At 42.8% G+C, this 22,248-nt stretch overlaps 1 protein-coding gene across 1 annotated transcript in view; it reads right to left on the bottom strand.

The window, feature by feature from the left end:
• LOC126982825 (uncharacterized) overlaps window positions 1–21,105 on the bottom strand; it is a 39,385-nt gene extending 18,280 nt beyond the window's left edge. The window contains exons 1-3 of the mRNA XM_050835098.1: window positions 21,061–21,105; window positions 19,865–20,027; window positions 14,859–15,013 (exon numbers count right to left, since the gene is read on the bottom strand). Coding sequence (XP_050691055.1) covers window positions 14,859–15,013; window positions 19,865–20,027; window positions 21,061–21,105 — 363 coding nt within the window. The remainder of the gene's footprint in view (window positions 1–14,858; window positions 15,014–19,864; window positions 20,028–21,060) is intronic.
• Window positions 21,106–22,248: the final 1,143 nt, after the last annotated feature.

The following is a 22,248-nucleotide window of genomic DNA, read 5'->3' as shown; positions in this document are numbered from 1 at the left end:
GGCTGTAAATTATCCTGTATTGTCACTCCCAGATATCTCTATTCTTGAACTTTCTTTAATATTTATCCATCTTCCATTCTATATATATATGTGTGTGTGTGTGTGTGTGTGTGTGTGTAGATAGGGATAGATAGTTATCTTAAAGTAAGATACGGGCATCTTAACTTTGATAAAGTGATTAAATGTAATAAACGTTAAAATAAAATTTGCAATTTTAATTAAATCTCTTGTACCTGTATACTTTCGTGAGTGGGGGGTGAGGTGAAACAGAAAGAACTGGTAGAGATGTAGGAGGTGAGGTATCAGCGGGCGTTGTGGGACATAATTTTATGACGTCACCCCCAGTCCCCGTGCGCAACCTCAGCTGAGTGAGTTCGAAGTCCAAACAGTCAGGAACGCGCTGGCTGCCTGATCCGACATGCTGGAGCCCGCTTCTTGTGTGCACGCCTTAACTGTAATTATTATACTTGTTTTTATGGTTTCTTGGCGCAGGGCGGCGTCCGTAGTCCGCGCGGGCCTCTTTAAGTACTCACCCTAAATGTATTTGTAATGCTGACGTACATCTATTCAGGGATGTCGAAGGAAAGACTGCTGCTGAACACAGTTTGCCGTCTCCGTTGGCAGGCGCCGCAACTTAGATAACAGGAGATCAAAACCCCAGCTCAGTTTTTAGCCTAAACCAGCACATTGTTTGATGCCAAAATACTGGATTTTTTCAATGGACAAGTTCAACATGCTATAAAACGTATAAAGAGGAGATGTGAGTTACAATAGAGGAGGTTTGTGTGGCTTGTACACAGTGCAGTGTTTTACTAGCCGTCCGTTTCAAAACTACATGCATGGCTCAGAGCTACTTCAATGAATGTTGGCTGGAGCAGACCTTCTATTGAAGTCGTGAAAAATAGAGCACCGGATTTGCCGAAAGATGAGGCACTTTATAGCATTGCATTTGATGCGGTGAGTATCAACTAATCACAGCATTTTGATCCTGATTGTATCATAAGATGGGAGGTCATATATATATATATATATATATATATATATATATATATATATATATATATATATATATATATATATATATATATATATATATATACGGTGACTGAGTGGTTAGCGTGCTGGGCTCACATTCACCACGCCATGGACAACGTCGGTTCGATACCCACGCTACCATCTGTGATTATTCAGTCACCGCCGAGTGGCCTAAGACTATCCACATGCTGTCCAGGAGACCACCCATCAACCTGGACTCTAGAAGAAACCGTCCAGTGAATCAAGAATGAGTTCCGGGGGACACCATGAGCCAAGCATAAGTGGCACCACTATAAAAAAAGAAAAATACCTGCGCCACGACGGACTTGGGCCGTCCATCTGGCCCCTGAAGAAAGCCTACCGGCGCTAAAGGGCGGGTATGTAAAAAAAATAAAAATAAAATAAAATAAATTAGTAAAAAAATAAATAAATATATATATATATATATATATATATATATATATATATATATATATATATATATATATATATATATATATATATATATATATATATATATATATATATATATATATATATATATATATATATATATATATATATATATATATATATATATATATATATATATATATATATATATATATATATATATATATATATATATATATATATATATATATATATATATATATATATATATATATATATATATATATATATATATATATATATATATATATATATATATATATATATATATATATATATATATATATATATATATATTCGCATCCGCATCTCCATCCACAATTTTCAAAAAACGAAACATCCGCATCCGCATCACACACAAAGAGGATGTGGCGGATATACTTTAAACATTGCAGAGTCACAGACTCAGTGCCGAGTGCAGACTACAGAGTATAGAGTTTGCGAAATTGAAGAAAATGAATTAATGCATGTTTCCTTAATTATCTACTAAAATTACACGTTGTATTCATTTTTTTTCAAATTTACCCAACGTTTTGTGTAAGGGTAGGAGGAGGGAGATAATTTTACATAGTTACTATGTAGTACGTATGTTTCATGTAAATTTGTAAAAAGTATGTATGTATGTACTGTGCAATAGTACCATATGTACTATATGTAATATTGTGTAAGTATGAATGGAAGCAGCCTGCCTGGCGAGAGAGAGAGAGAGAGAGAGAGAGAGAGAGAGAGAGAGAGAGAGAGAGAGAGAGAGAGAGAGAGAGATTATGTGTGTGGCTTACAGAGGTGGGCACCCGCTATTTTTTTTGTTAGTTCGCAATTCACAATTCCGCTAACTTTGTTGAGTATTCCGCCAATCGTTAATCCGCAAAATTTCCGGCTTCGCCGGTCAGCTATCGCAAATCCGCTAATGCTCACGCTAATATTTTTGTTTTAGTCCACTAATGAAGTCCCCAACAGTCCACTAACCATTTTTTAGTCCGCTAACTCTTTATTGGTAGTTGAAAACATAATTTCCGATAAACTTAATTTGCAATTTATATATTTATTTATTATATATATTTTTATATATAACAAGTTTCAAAACAGCAAAATACAAAATCTTTTCTGTGGCATAGCCACTTCCCCTCCATGAGGTGCATGTTTTCATTGACAAACCAAGTTATCACGAGTCAGGGATGACCTCTTGGGCCTGAGGACGTCAAAGCCCAAGCTGAACAATTTCTCCACAACTGCGGAAAAGGGGACAGGGGTGTTGTACTTGAAGTGAAATCAAAGACGCTTTAATAAATAAAAGCATTTTCCTGGACAGTGCATGAAATCCAGGACATTTCCGGGACAATTTTATTTCCAGGACGAATCATTAAAATCAGGGACTGTCCCAGAAAATCCGGGACGTCTGACCATCCTAACCTAAAAGTTTCTCCACACTTTCAAGAATATTCTTGAAGTTCACGGAAATTTCAGTGTTGGCGGTTTTTTTAAGTTTGCGTTAGCGGACGACAATTTTGTCATTCCGCTAATCTCAAATTTGCTAATTTTATAAAAAAATTCGCTAACGCTATTCTGCAATTTTTTTGTTAGTCCACTATTAGCGGATTAGCGATCAGCGGAGTTGAATTGCGGAATGCCCACCTTTGGTGGCTGAGAATGTGTGTGTGTGACTGTGTGTCGTGCAACGGTGTGTGTATGTACGTATCTGTGTTTGTAAATAATATATACATGTATTATGCATGTTTATGTGTATGTAGACCCTATTTCCTCTTAAAGTCCACATGAAAGATTTCAGTGCTTCGTCATTAACTATATATTGTGTAAGTATACAAAATTATGACTGAAAAATATGAACTGGCAGCGCAGTTGTGGAGAAATTGTTCAGCTTGGGCTTTGACGTCCTCAGGCCCAAGAGGTCATCCCTGACTCGTGAAAACTATGTCAATGAAAACATGCACGTCATGGAGGGGAAGTGGCTTCTGATCGCACGAGTGTTGTCGTTTTGTGCCGTGTGCCCGGTGGTGTAGCGAACGTATGAGCAGCGTTGACGATGAAGCATATTTTTCACAGCGGAAGTGTAATATGGGGAGCCGGTGGCTGAGTGGTTAGCGTGCCGGCGCCGCGTCCAAGACATCCAGGAGAGAAGCGGGTTTGAATCCTGGCCGCCTCACTGCTGGGATTTTTCATTCACCGCCGAGTGGCCTAAAAATACCTGTGCAAATGCTACCCTGAAGACCACCTATCAACACGGACTCTAGATTGCCTCTCCGAAGAGAGGCTCAAAGATGAGCTTCGGGGGCAATATGAGCCAAAACAAGATGGTGCCACTAAGATCACTCGACTGCGCCACAATGGGCTGGGCCGACAATCAGGCCCCTACCAGTGAAAAAGCCTAACGATGCAATAGGCCGCGACGTAAAAAAAAAAAAAAAAAAAACCTTACCAAGTGTTCAGTATTTTGGTCATTCACAATATACATTAAAGTGAACTACGAAAAACATGGATACATCCGCATCCGCATCCGCGAGGATGTCATAATTTCATATCCGCATCCGCATCCGCACCCGCACTTTGGTAAAAATTGATATCCGCATCCGCAAACAATGTATATTTGACATCCGCATACACATCCGCATCCGCAAATCTCTGAAATCAGACATCCGATTCAAGTCTACTGTGTATGTATGTATGTATATATATATATATATATATATATATATATATATATATATATATATATATATATATATATATATATATATATATATATATATATATATATATATATATATATATATATATATATATATATAGATAGATAGATAGATAGATAGATAGATAGATAGATAGATAGATAGATTGATATTGATATATATATATTGATATATAATATTTTTTTACAGCAAAGGAGACCGCTCAAGGGCTTAAAAAAAAAGAAAACAATAATTACAAAAAAAAAAAAAGCCCGCTACTTACTGCCCCTAAAAAGATTAGAGAGGAGAGGCCGAAAGAGAAGTCAATTTCGGGAGGAGAGGTGTCCTGATACCCTCCTCTTAAAATATTTCAAGTCGTAGGCAGGAGGAAATACAGATGAAGGAAGGTTTCAGAGTTTACCAGCGTAGGGGATGAAAAAGTGAAGATGCTGGTTAACTCTTGCATAAGGGGTTTGGACAGTATAGGGATGAGCTTGAGTGGAAAGTCTAGTGTGGCGAGGCCGCGGGAGGGGGGGAGGCATGCAGTTAGCAAGTTCAGAAGAGCAGTCAGCGTGGAAATATCGATAGAAAATAGAAAGGCAACATGGCAGTGGAATTTAAGAGGCAGAAGACTATCAGTAAGAGAAAGAGAGCTGATGAGACGGAGAGCCTTAGACTCCACTCTGTCCAGAAGAGCTGTGTGAGTGGAGGCCCCCAACACGTGAGATACATACTCCATACGAGGTCGAGGGGGGGTCTCCCTTGCCCATGACCTTGACTCTTCAGAATTATTCACCGTCTGGCTAAGACTTCATTGTCATTCTATTACTAAATTCATCTGTGCTATTTATTTCTCACCTAACTCTACTATGTAAAATTCTTTAACTACTTGAACTCTAAAGTGGAGCACATCTTGACCCACTCTCCCTTCGTTGAAATCTCCATCCTAGGAAATTTCAATGTTCACCACCTGCTTTGGCTTTCATCCTCTTTCACTGACCAACCTGGTGAACAAACCTACAACTTTGCCCTCCTCAACGATCTAGAGCAGTTGGTTCAGCAACCAGGGGCGTAGCCAGGGTTTCAGTTAGGGGGGGCACAATCTTTACCAGTTTGTCTCAATACTGATAAGGATTTACACCAGTGGTTCTTAACCTTTTTCATCGTATGGCCCCCTGAGACTCTCCAGGGTATTGCCGTGACCCCTATAATAAATTTTGTAATGGTGACCTTTGTGTAAAGGTAAGGTAAAACAAAACTATATGAAGATCCTGATTTAAAGAAAATATTACAAATAAAAGACCTTGAAAAATGCCACAGATCCCCTACAAGTGCTATTTCAAAATCCACGGAACTAATGCACATAAAATAAAACCTACTTATTCAATCAGTGGGAGGACTGACGTCATTGTTTTGCAGCCATAAGTACATCAAAGCGAGGAGCAGTGCTCAACAGGCAACACCTCATGTCGCTGTCAATCACAAGTCTACTGCGTGCCTTCGTTTTCAGTGCCATCATTGATGAGAATCCAGCCTCGCAGCGATAGGTCGAGGTCCAGTATGGTCAGTGCACGCACCGAAAGAAGAGGATAGTCGTCATTCAGTGTCGCCCAAAATGTCGGAACCTCTTTTTCAGAAAAATCGATTTTCAACTGAGTATCCTCACGAATTTGAAGAAATTCTACCTTCGCAGCAACATCAGTATCACAGATGGCACTGTCCTTCACTGAGAAGGGTCTGGAGATCCACGCATCAGTACAGCGGTCATCCAGTCCTGGAAAGTAACTTTCGATGGCGTCATTCACTGCCAGAAGATGAGCTGAGATCTCCTAACGGAAACTGCATTCAGCTTCTGCCATATAATCTAGGATAATCGTCATATGAGGAAAGAAAGTTGTGTCACTGTCCTGAACTCTTTTCACGTAAAGTTGAATCTTACACTTGAATACTGCCACTTTGTCACGAACTGTGTGCAGCATTGCAAGGTTTCCTTGGAGTGAAATATTCAGGGAATTCACTTCAGAGAAGAAATCAGCCAAGTAGGCAACCTTTGTTACGAAACAGTCATCTTGCATCATTTCGTGAAGAAGATTTTCTTTCGAGGTACGACTTTCTTGCAACAGCATCGTTATTTCCTCTCGAAGTTGCAGCACGCGATTCAAAACTCTGCCACGTAAGAGCCAACGTACCTCCGTGTGAAACAGGAGAACAGAGAAGTCAGAGCCCATTTCTTCACAAAGCACTTTAAAAATCCTTGAAGTTGTTGCGCTCCCTCGGATATGGTTCACAATCTTCACAACGTCTGTGAGCACTTCTTGAAGTCCAGGTGGGATAGTCTTCATCGCCAAAGCATAAAGATGAATCATGCAATGAGTGAAGGAGACATGCGGAGCGACATTCTTCACGAATCATGGAAGGAGCCCCATCTGTACACAGACCGACAAGTGCTTCCCAACTCAGCCCATGTTTAATAAGGAGAAAGGCTTCTAGGATTTTGAAAATATCTTCTCCACGAGTTGTTGTGGCCACTGGCTCAGAGTACAAGTACTCATCCTTCATACCTTCCTTGTCAAGGTAGCGAACATAAACAATAAGTTGGGAACGAGGCAACATCTGTCGACTCATCCAGTTGCAAGGAATAAACAGGACTACTCTTCACAGCACTCACCACTTGCAGGAGAATATCCTCACTCATGTCCGAGATCCTACTTTTGACTGTATCATTCAAAAGGGAAATTGCCCTCAACTTGTGTGCCTGCTGTTCTACATGAATCACCTTCGTTGTTTCCAGAATGCAAGGCTTAATCAGATTTTCACCAATGGTATGAGGCTTCTTGGTCTGCGCGATTTTTTAAAGCAATTCTGTATGAAGCCTCCAGCGCGCTGCTTTGTTCTGACGAGCGAACTGACCAGTGGAATCTATGCGACTGACCTTCAGAGCAGCTTCTTTTCGCTTGAAGTAGTCCAAGCTTTTGTCCACCAGTTGGCTATGGTAAGACTCAAAATGAACCTTCAAACTTTTTCTAAAAACTCCACTCTGACGATTGGCATATTCTCCCCTCCCCCCCCCCCCCCCCCCCCCTGTTATAAAGATAGCCTGTCTTCAAGATGTTTCTTGCTTTTCTTTGCTAACTTCTGGGCCCCCTATCGACCTGGCTTAGTGCTAGCTTATGGACCCTAATGAATTACCCTGTGTGTCAAAAAAACTGTGCTCACCCTTCTTGTCACCCTGCCTGTCATCTACCTTTCGCCTCTGCCTACCAGTTCTTGCTTCTCACAGTCTGTAAGGAGTATGAGTGTCTAACCCCAACCCTCAAACTACCGTCCTATTGTCTTACTCACTTACCGTCCTGTCTCAATTTTTCTTGTAAGACTAAAAAGTTGAAAAAGTCATAACCACTTTCTGACCTTCTATCTGATCGCCAGTATGTAGTCATGATATAGTTCGTTGAGAACCTCTACTGGTGGTCTCCTGTATGTAACTGACTCATTCTCTTCCTCTCTTCGCCATTTTATTTTGAGCTTGATATTACGCTGGACATATCTGCTTTCTTTGGGATAGGGTCGTTTCTAATCTTCTTCTCCAACTACCCTCCTGTTTCTCTCTGACTTCTCTCTTTTCCCTTTCCTTCATTTTTTTCTCTGTCTGTTCTATTTCTTAACAGGTAAGTCCTCACTGTTTAACTTCCCTAATCTATTAACATTGGTGTCTCCTGAGATTTCTTCTCTCCCTCCTCTTTCTCTGTTGCCAAACGATGATCTTCTTTCATTCCCGAACCTCAACTTTCCCTCTTGATTGATCATCCTTCTGGATTATTCAGCTTGGCTGGAGACAACTTCCTTAGGAGGGTTGCTTACAAGGCAGGGAGGCTGCTAAGACCCAGCTCAAGACCTTACTATTAAACTTCAGACCTCCAAAGAGAACCTGACACAATTCAACACACCAAAAAACTGGTTTCTCAACTATCACCGACTCGATCCAACAACAACTAAACATCCTTCAACTACAACAGCTATCACCTTAAACAGCACTACTATATCTCAACTCTCAACTTCATCAAAATCTCAACCATCCTTGTAATCATCTCTTATTAAATCAGCTTCCTCGCTCATATACACCTATACCGCAGTTCTTTCTCCCTGCACAGCTGCCTGGTCCATTACTGCAGGGGCCTTGTGCACCTCTGTTGTGGTTATCCCTCTACATGTGTGGGGGCCACCTCCACAGCTCTTCTGGACTCTTAAATTCCGAGCTCTCCGTCTCTCTGGCTCTCCTCCTCATATTGATCAGCTCTCTAAATGGTCCGCCAATTCTGTTGCCTCTTTTCTATCTTCGCTCGATATTTCCTGCACTTGACTTCCTGAACACGCTAACCCTGCCCTCCCCCCTCCCTTCATGCCTGACACTCGACTCATGCACCTCACTCCCCTACCCCTAGTAAATCCAATAACCTATATGCCTCTTTCTGTCCCAGCATCTTCACTCTTTCATCCCTCATCTTCACGAAGGTATGGAACAATCTTCCTTCCGAAACTGACTTATCCTGCCTACGACTTGACTCTCCTTCTCCTGATCAGGACACCTCTTTCTTTTTAACTTGGCTGCTTAGCCCTCTCTGGATTATTTTTAGGCTTTTTTTATTAATGTTTACTTTTTTATTAATTGCTGTAAAAAAGTTTGCTTGGCCTCATACTTTCATGACTCAAAACCTTGGTGCAACTGTTGCGCCTTGGGAGTCACAGCCAAAAGCGGAACACATACAGATCCCCCACCTAACCCCCCGTAGCTATGATCTGACTGACTGACTGATTGTGGTTGATGTTTTCAGCTGCTGGCCGCTTCACATACATGAAATAAATTATTTTCTCCCAAACCCTCCGCGACCCCTCGAGAAACCCCAAACGACCCCCCAGGGGGTCACGACTCCCAGGTTAAGAACCGCTGATCTACACTATTTGGGCAGGCACAGCCATGCACGGCATGTCATTCTCGTGAATTTCCAACAAACCCACAAAAAAAGGAGTTCCTGAAGTGGGGGGCACGTGCCCCTTGTGGTCCCCCCCCTCCCCCCGGCTACGCCCCTGTCAGCACCATACACGTATTTCCGACCGTCTTGGAAACAGGCCCAACATACTAGACCTCTTCCTCACCTCTAACCCTTCTATTTACTCTGTCAAACTGTTCTCTCCGTTGGGATCCTCCGATCACAACCTTATTTCTGTATCCTCTGGGCCCACCGAAGAGGCGATGCTTCTGGCATTTTGCTTCAGCTCATTCACACAGTAAATGTGCAGGAGCTGAGATAGATGCATACGTGTGTGACTATTGTAAATAATTACGTAATTTTTTTAAACGTTTTTTTTTCATATAACAAAACAATATGGAAACATTTTATAACAATTCTAAAACGGAATAAGTTTTCTTTCATCTTTGATTACTTACGACTGTGTATGAAAGAGAAATTAATGAAAGGTACCTGTGGCATTCAGTTTTTCACCTTTAACCCGTTTATAAATATGCCAGTAAATATATTTAATATTGGTCGGCCATATTTGCACCACCATTTAACAAACAGGGATTTTGAGTAATTGAATAAAATAGGTTTTGGACAGAAAACTGTAATGATTTTTAAGGACGTTGCATGCTAGGCGTATAGTAAACAAAACATATTTTATAATGCAGATATTATTTTCTTTAACCGCCGTTAATTAAAACTCAAAGATATTTGAAGAAAAGAATGGTATCCCATATTTGCACCATCTCTCTCTCTCTCTCTCTCTCTCTCTCTCTCTCTCTCTCTCTCTCTCTCTCTCTCTCTCTCTCTCTCTCGTGTGTGTATATATATATATATATATATATATATATATATATATATATATATATATATATCTATATATATATATATATATATATATATATATGTGTGTGTTGGTGGTAGCGAGCGTTCTTAGTGCTAGTCGGTTCACGGATAGACAAACTCATATCCGCCAGGGTTATTTTATTCACAAAATTTCGTTCAAGTCATGGGCACAAACAAAACACATAGAAGAGGTGTTTGTGTGTGTATGCATGTGTGTGAATGTTGTACTGTAGCAAGAAGACGTCACAGCGGTAATGTTGCGGGAGAGGGCGTCAGCTGGAGCGTTGTCTGCACCTTTGATGTCCCGGATGTCAGTGATGAACTGCGAGATGTAGTCCATGTGGCGAAGTTGACGTGGTGTGTAGGAGTCTTTGTTCCTCAGGAAGGTAGTACTGAGGGGCTCGTGGTCGGTGAACACGTGGAAACGACGGCCTTCAATGAAGTAGCGGAAACGTTTGACAGCCTTGAAGATGGCGAGAAGTTCCCGGTCGTAAGCGCTGTACTTGGCTTCAGACTTGGAGAGCTTACGGGAGAAGAAGGCAATCGGCTTCCAGGCGTTGTCGATGAACTGTTGTAGGACAGCACTAGTCCCAGTGTCTGAGGCGTCTGTTGCTATGGAGATCTCCGCGTCATGGGCAGGGAAGGACAGCATGACTGTGTCGCTGAGGGCCTTCTTAGCAGTGAGAAAGGCGGCGTCAGCGTCCGGAGTCCAGACGAGAGTGACAGACTGGCCACGCTTGCAGGGCTTCACCATGGCGTAGAGGGGCTGGAGCATGAGAGAGCAGTGTGGGACGAAGCAGTTGTAGAAGTTAACCATACCCAGGAATTCCTTGAGTCGGCGCTGGGTGGACGGCTTCGGGAACTGCTGGATGGCTTCAGTCCTCGAGTTGAGTGGAGCGATGCCCTCTGGAGTAACAGTGTGGCCAAGGAAGGTGAGGGAAGTAACACCGAGCTCAGACTTGTCCACGTTGATCTGTACTCCGTAGTCTTGCAAGCAGGTGAGGACTTGGTGAAGGTGCTGTTTGTGAGAGGCTTCATCCGGGCTAGCGATGAGTAGATCGTCTATGTAGGCGAAACAGAAGGGTAAGCCGCGGAGAACTTCGTCGATGAAGCGTTGAAAGATCTGGGCCGCGTTCATGAGTCCAAACGGCATCCTGACGTATTCAAAGAGACCGAAGGGCGTGATGACGGCAGTCTTCGGTATGTCGTCAGGATGGACTGGAATCTGGTGAAAGGCCTTGACGAGGTCCACACGTGAGAAGATGGTGGAACCAGCAAGTTGGGACGAGAATTCCTGGATGTTTGGCACCGGGTATCTGTCCATCTTAGTGCGCGTGTTAAGGGCACGGTAGTCTCCACAGGGACGTATGTCGCCGTTCTTCTTGGGGACGACGTGGAGGGCTGATGACCAGTTGCTGCTGCTGGGCCGTACAATACCTTGACGCAACAGAGACTCGAACTCGGCCTTGGCTTGACGGTAGCGTTCAGGAGTTAAGCGACGGGCCTTGGCGTGTACTGGAGGTCCTGTAGTCTCGATGTGATGCGTAACGTGGTGTTTGACGGGCACGCTGGCTGAATAGGGCTGTGTCAGCGTGGAGAAGGACTTGAGCAGGGCAGCGAACTGGTGGTCCTTGTGAACGACGGCGAGTTGCGAGCCTGGTGCTGGTTGTGCATTGGAGAAGATGGAAGTGAGCGGGTCAACCAACCTCCGTCCTTTGACGTCGACTCAGAGGTTGAAGTGCCTTAGGAAGTCTGTTCCTAGGACTGCCTGCGAGACGTTCCCGACGTAGAAGGAGCATTCGAAGCAACGTCGTAGGTAAAGGTCCACTTGCATGGTGTGTCGCGAGTAGACAGGTACTTTGGTACCGTTGGCGGCGTACAGGTGCAAGAGTGGAGGTAGAGTTCGCTGACTGGCGGTTGCTGGGATAATACTGACATCAGCGCCGGTGTCAATCAGGAACTTGGTGTTGGAACGGCAGTCATGAAGGTGGAGCAGCGCCGAGGGTTGGTGGCGAGCGCTATGCTGCACTAGTGCTCGCCCTTGGAGTTTGACGCCTTGTAAGTGCACGGGGTGGTACACCTCGTGGCTTTCTCGCCGAAGTTGTGGTGGTACCAACAGAGTCCTGGGCTTCTTGAACGGGAGCGGCGCCGGCGTCGGTGAGGAGTGGGGGAGCGAGAGCGGCGGTGGTCTAGCCGCTCCTCAAGAGAGGTGACTTTCGTCGCGAGCGGTTAGACTTGTTTGACGAATTCGTCAAATTGAGTGGTCCCTTGGGAAGCGACGGAAGACACTGAAGAAGTTAGCGGTTCAGGTAGAGTTGCCATGAATTCGTCTGCTAACTTGGCGATGGCGTCGGGCTTCAGGTCGTCCTTAACGTTGAAGAGGCTGCGCTGGACAGCAGGGGGCAGACGTTGGTAAAACAGCTGTTTGAACAAGTCAGGGTCGAAAGACTGGTACTTGTCTCCGAGCAGCTGCTTCATGCGGCGTAGGAGGTTTGTCGGTTTCTCATTACCCAGCTCTTCTTTGGAGAGAAGTTCACGGAGGCGGGTGGCGACAGAAGACTGAAGGCGTTGGAGTAGGGCAGTCTTCAGGTCTTCATAGGCATGGTCGGAGATGGAGGCTGAGGCGGTGACGTCGGAGACTTGTGGAAGGACGTCGGCGGGCAGGAGGCTAACAGCGTGAGTGTACTGAGTAAGGCCGTTAGTAATTTTGGAAGTCTTGAATCCGCACTCCAAAATCGCGAACCATATGGACAGATCCTGTGAGCAGAAGGGCGGCGCTTTGAAGGACACCGCCGCCGCAGCGGAAGAGTTGTCGTCGTCAGGCATGGTGAAGTTGAACGGTGTGAAGCAGATTGGCAAAGGCGCTGGCGTAAAACGGGCCAGGGGCCACGGCAGTCAGAGAGTGCATCGAGGGAACTGCGTGAGAAGGCGCTGGATGCCAGCGTGCCAGGGGCCACAGCAGGTTCAGGAGTGAGGGGCGCTAGCATGTGCCAGGGGCCGCGGCAGTCCGTGAGAGTTGATCGAACTGCGTGTACTATAGGCGCTGGCACGTGCTAGGGGCCTCTGTGGCTCGGGGAGCGAACCAGTGTCCAAAAAAGGCACTGTAACACAACACTGTACGCTTAGTCGGTAACACTGTGACACTAACTGTTGCTGGGGACTTGCTGCACTGAACTTTTGATGGACACACTGCACTGTACACAAAGATCCACAGGTGTAGGATAATCCAAGAGGGCGGTGGTAGATCCAGGAGGCGGTGGTTAATCCAGGGGGCAGCTAGTAATCCCAGTGGGGTGTCACACTGTGTTTGCGTGTCTCTCTGAGTCTGTGTGGTGAGTGGTGGCGTGTACACTGAGTCTGTGTGGCACTGTGTGTCTCAGTAATGTGTCGCACTGTGTTTGAATGTTCACTGAGTGTGTGTGCGTGTCTCAGTCGCCGTAGCAGCGGGAGGGCAGGGAGGAGGAGGGGTGGGTGGGTGGGTGCTGGGAGGAGCACCAGGGGCACAGAAGGTGCCTGAAGGAGGCACAAAGGGTGCCTGGGGGAAGCGCTGAAGGTGCCTGGAGGAGGCGCTGAAGGCGCCTGGAGACGGGGCACAGAGGGTGCCTGGAGGGGGCACAGAAGGTGCCTGGGGGAGGCGCAGAAGGCGCCTGGAGGAGGCCACAGAGGGTTCCTGGGGGAGGGCGGGGGAGAAACCCTGAAGGTGGCAACTACGCCCACGGTGTAATGCTTCTCCCGACCCGAGGCTCAATCCCACGAACCCCAAGCGGAGGTGAGATTTATTGCCCCAGGAGAGGGTAGGACGAATGAATCAGATGCTTCTGACTCAGATCCACCCTCTGGGAGAGAGTGCCCTTGAAACGGCACCGGTTATAAGGCACCTTGAACCTTAGCAACACTGCGGGGTCACCAATTGTTGGTGGTAGCGAGTGTTCTTAGCGCTAGTCGGTTCACGGATAGAGAAACTCATATCCGCCAGGGTTATTTTATTCACAAAATTTCGTACAAATCATGGGCACAAACAAAACACATAAAAAAGGTGTTTGTGTGTGCATGCATGTGTGTGAATGTTGTGCTGTGTAGGTTAACATTTTAGTGTTGGTGTATGTGTGGAACAATGTGTATGAGTGGACAACTAGAGGACATGGACGGACAGTCAGAGATAAACGAGTAGCAAGAAAGACAAACACTGAAGACGCACAAGACAGACAAGGAGACAAATACAACGACAATAAACATACACTCAAAGAGTCTGCTGCAACGCCACATTTTCCGAGGAGTCACCGGGTAAGAGAGCACGCGATTTGAGCGGTGACTGATATATATATATATATATATATATATATATATATATATATATATATATATATATATATATATATATATATATATATATATATATATATATACACACACACACACACACAGAGAGAGAGAGAGAGAGAGAGAGAGAGAGAGAGAGAGAGAGAGAGAGAGAGATAAACATTCAATCATCAAGAGAGAGGATCAAGAAAAAAAGAAGCTGACAGATAGGTGGAACTCGTTGTACAAAATGGAAATGGAAGAAGGAAGTTAAGGAAGGATGCATCGAGAGGAAGGAAGAGGGTCCGGAGGCTGGATGAGTCAGGAAGGACAGAAAGAAAATACAACGAAGCGCCAAACAGGTAAACAGATCAGGCTTCCTGCAGTGCCTAAACAGACTAAGGAAAAATATAAATGTGAAGGGTTAGGAGGAAAATATATAAACAGCCTGTGTTTGCTTTCTTCTCTTGAAACATTACCTCAACGCAGAGCATCCCATTACAACGTCCTTCAAAACAACACTCACCTCGGCCAGCAGGGGGGAGATGGAGGCCACATTGCCAAGGGTCCAGGTAATGTTTGGGTGGGGCCGAGAGCCTGCGGTCACGCACAGGATGTGGTACTGTCTTCCCACCCTCAAGGACCGCGGCGGGTGCTCCAGGCGGGTCACGAGGGGGCGCACTGGCGGGGTGAGGAAGGCGAGGTGAGAGTAAGGTCATGAGAGGGGAGTGGAGAAGTTTAGGAATGCTAACGTGAACATACGAGAAGCAAAGTGAAGCATGTGTTCGGTTGTGTTGCAGTGATGACAAGGAAAATTTATTTAACCTGGACTGGGTGTTTACAGTGACTATGTAGTGCAGCGACTTCCCTGATGGGCGAGCTTCCCATACTCATTCAGCGAGGGGGGTACTCTTTAGCCGACTGGTTAAGGAGTGGCTCTCCCGTCTCGATGGTCGCGGGATCGATCCCCGGCGCCGGCAAAACCTTTCGTGGAAAGAACTCTTTCCAGGAGATACGTAGCCTTTTTCACTGTGTCACCACTCAGATGCTACTTAGCACACAGTGAACGAGGTTACTGAGGCCACATCTAAATTGCAGTAGGCTAGCTTTCTTGATAAGGTATGTTCATCACATAGTTAGGGTCAATATTTTCCGTATCAAACATAAAGATCAATTATATTCGTCCAATACGAATTATTAAGTTGATGTAGCAAGACAAAAATATCATACGTACGAAAATGATAAATCCTAACATTTTCGGGAAATAATACGTTTTATATATATATATATATATATATATATATATATATATATATATATATATATATATATATATATATATATATATAATTATTACTAAATTAGAATGCAAAGCAAAATCAACAGGAATCCTCGAGGTTTGTTGCAGGCCTGAAATAAAAGATGGAGAATGAGAAGAAAACAAGTAAAACAAAAGGCAACTGGCAACGATGAGGATATCAATAAAACATTGAGACATTCATCACCAAGGAACAAAATTTAAAAGTTGGTGATGTTACTAAAACCAGAGAAATATTTCTATCAAGTTGGATGTTACTAAACTAATCTAAAAGTCTAATGATAATTAAAGTATAACTTCCGGATGAAATTTTCCAGAGCGTATTGAACAGGTGTATGTAAGTAATGCTTGGAGCAGCACACTCATAAGGAAAGTAAAATGTAGTTGGCGTAGTAGCCTAGTTGAAAAGACTTAGTAATGTAGGTATGATAAACAGTTTGTGGTTAGTTTGACGCAGTAGCCTAGTTGAGAAGACTTGGTAATGCAGGAATGACAAATACATAGTTTGCGGTTAGTGTTCGAGTTGACTTAGCGTGAAGGCAAATAAATTTATTATTGGTACCATATATTTATTTCATCAAGAAATAATCCAGATTATGCAAATTGAGACCCAGATTGATATAGAGTTCACCTCATAGTAGCCTATCACGAATTGCAGATCATCCATAATGGAATCGAATGGATGGGGCCACAGACCTTGATGAATATTACAATTTAGTATATTTGGCTGTTCGGAATGATTTCAACGATGCAGTTCATCAACGGCTGTTGAATGATGTAAATCTTAACGGATTACATGAAGGGTGTGGAACATGACGAGGGCGCGGCACAAAGCATCACAACTCGGTGGCCTACTTGAGAGGGGTCTTCGTATTAGGCTTAAATGTTTTACCTTCTGTTATTTTTTTTGGTTTTTAGAATGACCTAGTAGATGATCCCTGATTTTTTTTTTTCCACAATTAAAATAAATACATTCAATATTTTTCTTTTCTCTGCCTCGCTCAATTCCAGCCTCGCCTCTCAGTTTGTAACCCTTGCAGTCTGCTAGGGGTCCTTTTTGACCCATTGCTACTCTACCGGGGCTTATTATTTTTATCGTTGTGGACAGAGCCTTCCTACTTCATGACTTTTCCTGATTCTATGTGTATGTTTCTTATATTCAGCTGATAAATGAAAATTCCCATTAGTTTTTGTGTAGTAGAAAAAGTAACATCCAGTCTGCTCGGATCAACTTTGACCCTTTATATTACGAGCATGTAATCATGGGAAATATCGTACGCGTGGCAACAATGAATACAACAACAAAAGACAATGTGACAATGTCAATAATAGTAATAATGATAACAGTAATATAAATTATAAAGGTAATAAAAATAATAATAATAATAATAATAATAATAATAATAATAATAATAATAATAATAATAATAATCAAAGTAATAATAATAATAATAATAATAATAATAATAATAACAATAATAATAATAATAATAACTATACTAATAATAGTAATAATAATAATTATAATAATAATGATAATAATAATAATAATTATAATAATAATAATAATAGTAATAATAATAAAGGTGTTGGTTGTATTACTGGTAATAGTGATGGTAGTAGTAGTGGTAGAAGCAAAAATAGTAGTTATAGTAGTAGTAGTAGTAGTAGTTGTAGAAGTAGAAGTGGTAGTAGTGTTAGTAGTAGTGGTAGAAGTGTTAGTTGTAGTAGTAATAGTGGTAGTCGTAATAGTGGTAGTAGTAATAGTGGTAGTGGTAATAGTGGTAGTAGTAAAAATAGTATTAATAGTTTAGTAGTGGTGGTGGTAGTGGTAGCAGTAGTAGTGGAGTTGATAGTAGGGGGTAGTAGTAGTAGTAGTAGTAGTAGTAGTGGTGGTGGTGGTGGTAGTAGTAGTAGTAGTAGTAGTAGTAGTGGTAGTACCGTTCTGTGTATGGCTAAGAAGTGTCAGCTTCTAAGCGCGGGTCAAATTTGACCCGAACAGACTGGATGTTGGTATAATCTGGGCAGCCTGCAAGGGTTAAGGAGTGCGAGGCATATTGTGTTGATCCAAGCGACGCCGTAAATCATTTAAAGTCTGTTTAATTACATTTCCCTTGAAACAACCATTATTTTTCATGATTCAGTTATAACTTTTCTCCTCCACTCCGCAGTGCTTTCTCACTCTCCTACAGGTCAGGCAGAAGAGTGTGGTGGGCGGTTAGGGAATTCTGTGATCCTTCCATCGTCTTTCTCTTTACCTTCACTATAGTCCGTTTCACTCCGTTTGTCCACTCGCGAACATAGATGTGGCACCTGCGCATTGTTAATTCGTGATTGCGTGAAGATCAACTTTTTATTTTCAACGATATATCTGAATGTTTGTGTATACAAAAAAAAAAAAAACTCGTCTTTTTACATGAACCGCAAACGTGCCTATTTACATCGATAATAATCTACCACGTAAGCACACGAAAGAACAATTTGTATATCAAATAGTATAGTCTGATCATACTCGAACGATTCATAGACTTTCAGACACCTATATTTTATCTCATTCAGGTACATAAAGTGATATCCGACTCTGCAAATATCTATACATGAGGAATTCTGATGTATTGCATGTAAACAGCATGGGTAGCCTAATATTCGAAATAGCCTAGCCTCGCATTCAAGTTATTATTTACTAGTTCATGTTATTTCGATTATAATTATTAATAATTTTTTACATGCAGTAAATTATTAAGTTACCCTTATTTGCACTTGCAGAGCCAGTGTCTTTTAATATACCTGAAATGAGCAATCAATCAATGACTTTGAAAAACCATAGATCGTTCGAGCATAATGTGACTAGTATGTTATTTGATACAAGCTTGTCTTTTCATGTGCTTGTACGTTAGATTATCGATGCAAATGACAGAGTTGTTTATTGTATACATAAACATTCAAATATATTATTGAAAAATAAATTTGAATGTCAGTCACAACAGTTGATTTTCACGTATTCACGAACTAGAAATGCGCAGGTGCCACATCCATCAATATTCCCGCTTTGTTGGTGGACAGATGGAATGAAACAGACTAAAGCCACCCACCAAAGAAACCCGTCGGGGGCAAACAGAAAACCAACGGAAAAAAGCCCGCCGAACTATTGCTCAAGAAAAGGAAAAGTGAAAGAATATCCGAAAAAATATTACATAAAACGGTTCGAAAGGGGTCTTTATACTCACCCCTTGTAAGAGATCAAATTTTAAGGGAAAAGTACAGACGAAGGAAGACTGTTCCAGAGTGTACAAGCTAAAGGGAAGACAATGAAAATGTTGGGTAAGTTCAGCATAAAGGATTTGGACAGCACTATGGTGGGCAAGAGTACAAAGGCATGTGAAGGCATATTTTAGGCAAGTTAAAAAGAACAGTCAGCATGCAATTGGCGGTAGAACAAAAAAGGTGTAACATTGTGGTAAAAATTATGTAACCTTCGATTAACCTTTGATTTAGAGAACTTTATTTATTAAAGATTTCACGAGGTTTTCAGTTTCATCCGGAAACCTTTATCATAGTTTATTGTGTGATTTTAACTACATCAATGAGTGATTTTCCTCCAGGCACATGTCATCCCACCAGTGCATCAGTGTATTAATAGGCACGATCATTAATGTGCATTTCGTTTTTTTTACATATATTTTGTTGAACCACAAAATGCTGAAAAATCACTTGTTTACTGAAGAAATGAGCGTAGGTACATACGAGAAGAAACATTATTGGTGAACTAGCAAATAGTTTTTCGATCAAATGGTATGGGACGAGTTGACTGAACAATCACCTGACACAAGACTAAGACTTTAAAATAAAGTTAGATATATTGAGTGATGTAGATGTCAGAGTGTAATATGCTTATAACTTCCTTGGATAGGCTGACTAAGCGAGGTTTCTTTGGGCCAGTTTGACAATCCAACACAGTCACTGTAAGCGCCGACACCAGACTATATTCTCCACAATGATCCATTATGTCTACCCAATACCAGATACTAAAGAGGTTTCCTGTGTGGCTTCCTAAATTTTCCTCCTTTTTATATCAACGCCAAACACCACACAAGGACTTTTCGTCGAGTATTTGTGTTTGTTTGTGGAACATACAAACTTGCTGTACAGGACTGTAAAACTGGCCCTTTATCTGTCCCCTCTTGCTGGCTCATAACAGGCTCCAAGTCACTCACAGCTCATGACCAGTGTGAAGGCGGTGGTAGACGGCGAGGTCACGTTGTTGTTGTTGGCCACACACGCCAGCTGACTGTTGTGGTAGTCGCGGCTCAGCTCGGCCACAAGCAGCTCGTTCACGGCCACTCTGTTCCAACGAGACTCCACCGCGGCGTCAACTACCTGGGGAAAGTGATCACTGGGGTTATTGGGAGGGAGGTGTGGGGTAAAGGAATGTAAAGACGAGATACGAGGGCGGACGGCGATAAGAGGAAGGGGAATTTGCACAGGGTGGAAGGATAGGAGTGAGGCGAAGGACACAAGGAAGATTATCGTAATTATTCCGCAGAGATAAGAGAAAGTTAAAGATAAGAAAATCGGTGGTGATATAAATTTGAGAAAATGTGATTATAAGGAAGCAATGTTGCAGGAAGGAACGAGTGCATAATGTAAAACTTGTTGATGAGAGAGAGAGAGAGAGAGAGAGAGAGAATCGCATCTGCCACAGTCTCATGGCATTCGTTCTTTACTTTACATTCACTCTCTGTCTCATCAGGCCCTTGCTATCCTCTGACTCCTCCGACCCCTTTTACGTTCCCCAGAACCCTCTGCTGATCTGTAGGTATCTTTCCGAAATTCACATCCTGCCTCTCCTCATTCCTCTAGAAGAGCTGAATTTGCGAACTTCAAAACTGGCCACAGAGTAAGGCTTTAGCACCTGTGTGGTCTGCTGACGGCACCGACAGTCATCAGGTTTTGGATAGGTGATCACGCCACTTCTCGACTCCTTAAAAATCAAAGGAACCCAACCAGACGCGACATACTTGATGTTCCTAACCTGCCGACAATCAACCCCCTCTAACGAATCACCCACCATTTGAAGCCCGAACCAGGATCCAGAGGTTAATGAACAACAAATGTGAATGACCCGACGGAATCTCCGCTATTAAATTTTGTCCTCATGGAGAACTTCCACCAAATCATTTGCAGGATATTACGCCTCCGTGGAGCAGTGGTCAGCGTGCCTGGCTACGGGTCCGCAGGTCCGGGTTCGAATCGGGTGGGAAGTCGGCGTGCAGATCACCCAGCTATTCATCCTCCCTTTCGAACTGGTCGATAAATGGGTACCTGGGGAAGGTAAACTGTGGCAATCCCGGATTTCACACTGGCCCGTGTCACGGGAGATTGGTTCTTATCCACAAGAGACTAAAAGGACCAACGGTTCGGAGATGAGCACCGCAGCCACGCGCAGCTGAAGCATAGGCACCCACCTTTACCTACCTTTACACTGAGATAGTACCACAAGATCCAAAAAATGCCAACATCGTAACCCGGGCAGAAATAAAGAGCATGATTAGCAGGAATCTGAAGCCCCAGGTACTCTTTTTGAGCTGCCCCTCAAGTGTCTGATAACACGAGAACAAGTGTGATTGAACCAGAGCATTTTAGCTTTAAAAGGTCAACTACGTGTAATATGTGTTTCCATACCAGATACAATCACCTCCGTAACTGGCTGGGGACACAGAGGGGTTCTGACTTGTAAGTTATAATCAATCTATGGGAAATATAAAAAGAATATCGTCAAATTTTTCAACCGACCCGTAATGAAATGCATAAGCTTCGCTTCTTAAGAGGTTCCAGAAGCTAAACATGAGCAATAGGAAAGAATGCAGAAATGTGGCTGTGGTCGGAGGAACTCTCAAAGAATATAATAAAAAATAAAATAAAAATCTGGTGAGTAGAGATGGACGTGTCTCGAAGGCGTCAATATACGGTTAGGGTGCTGAACCAGCAACTCTAGATCATTAAGGAGACCAAAGTTGTAGACTTGTTTACTAAGCTGGTCAATGAAATTTAATGAAACCTGAAGCGGGGGAGGCGGTGGCTGAATGGTTAGCGTTCGGGCCCTGTATTCACCGCGTTCTGGACGACGCGGGTTCGAATCCGCCGCTACCACCTGGGATTTTTCAGTCACCGCCGAATGGCCTAAGACTACCCACTAGGGTGGATCATTTTTACACTTTTTTTGAAATTCTAAATGCAATAGTGCTCAAAAGTTGTGTCCTCATGAGAAAAAAATAGTGAAATAACACGTTTCTGCAATAATATCTTCTGCCTCCCCAAAAAGCTCATAAATTCGAAAAGTCAAGAAGAAAATATGGTATTTCCTGGATTTTTAAAAACTATAACAAGTCACGTATACATCATAAAAAAAATAGTTATTAATATCTTCTAATTTGCTTCCTAAGCACACATAAACAATCTGTTCTATTAATTAATATCTTCTGCCTCCCTGAATTAGCAGTTTAAGATATTTTTTTTCATAAAACTAAAGCATTTTTCAAAATATTTAAAAAATCACAAAAGTGACGAAGATCCATCTAATAGTTGAAGATGTAATGTA

Source organism: Eriocheir sinensis, chromosome 52, assembly GCF_024679095.1.
Source record: "Eriocheir sinensis breed Jianghai 21 chromosome 52, ASM2467909v1, whole genome shotgun sequence".
NCBI lineage: Eukaryota > Metazoa > Arthropoda > Malacostraca > Decapoda > Varunidae > Eriocheir > Eriocheir sinensis.
This window is presented reverse-complemented; position numbering and strand designations above follow the sequence as displayed.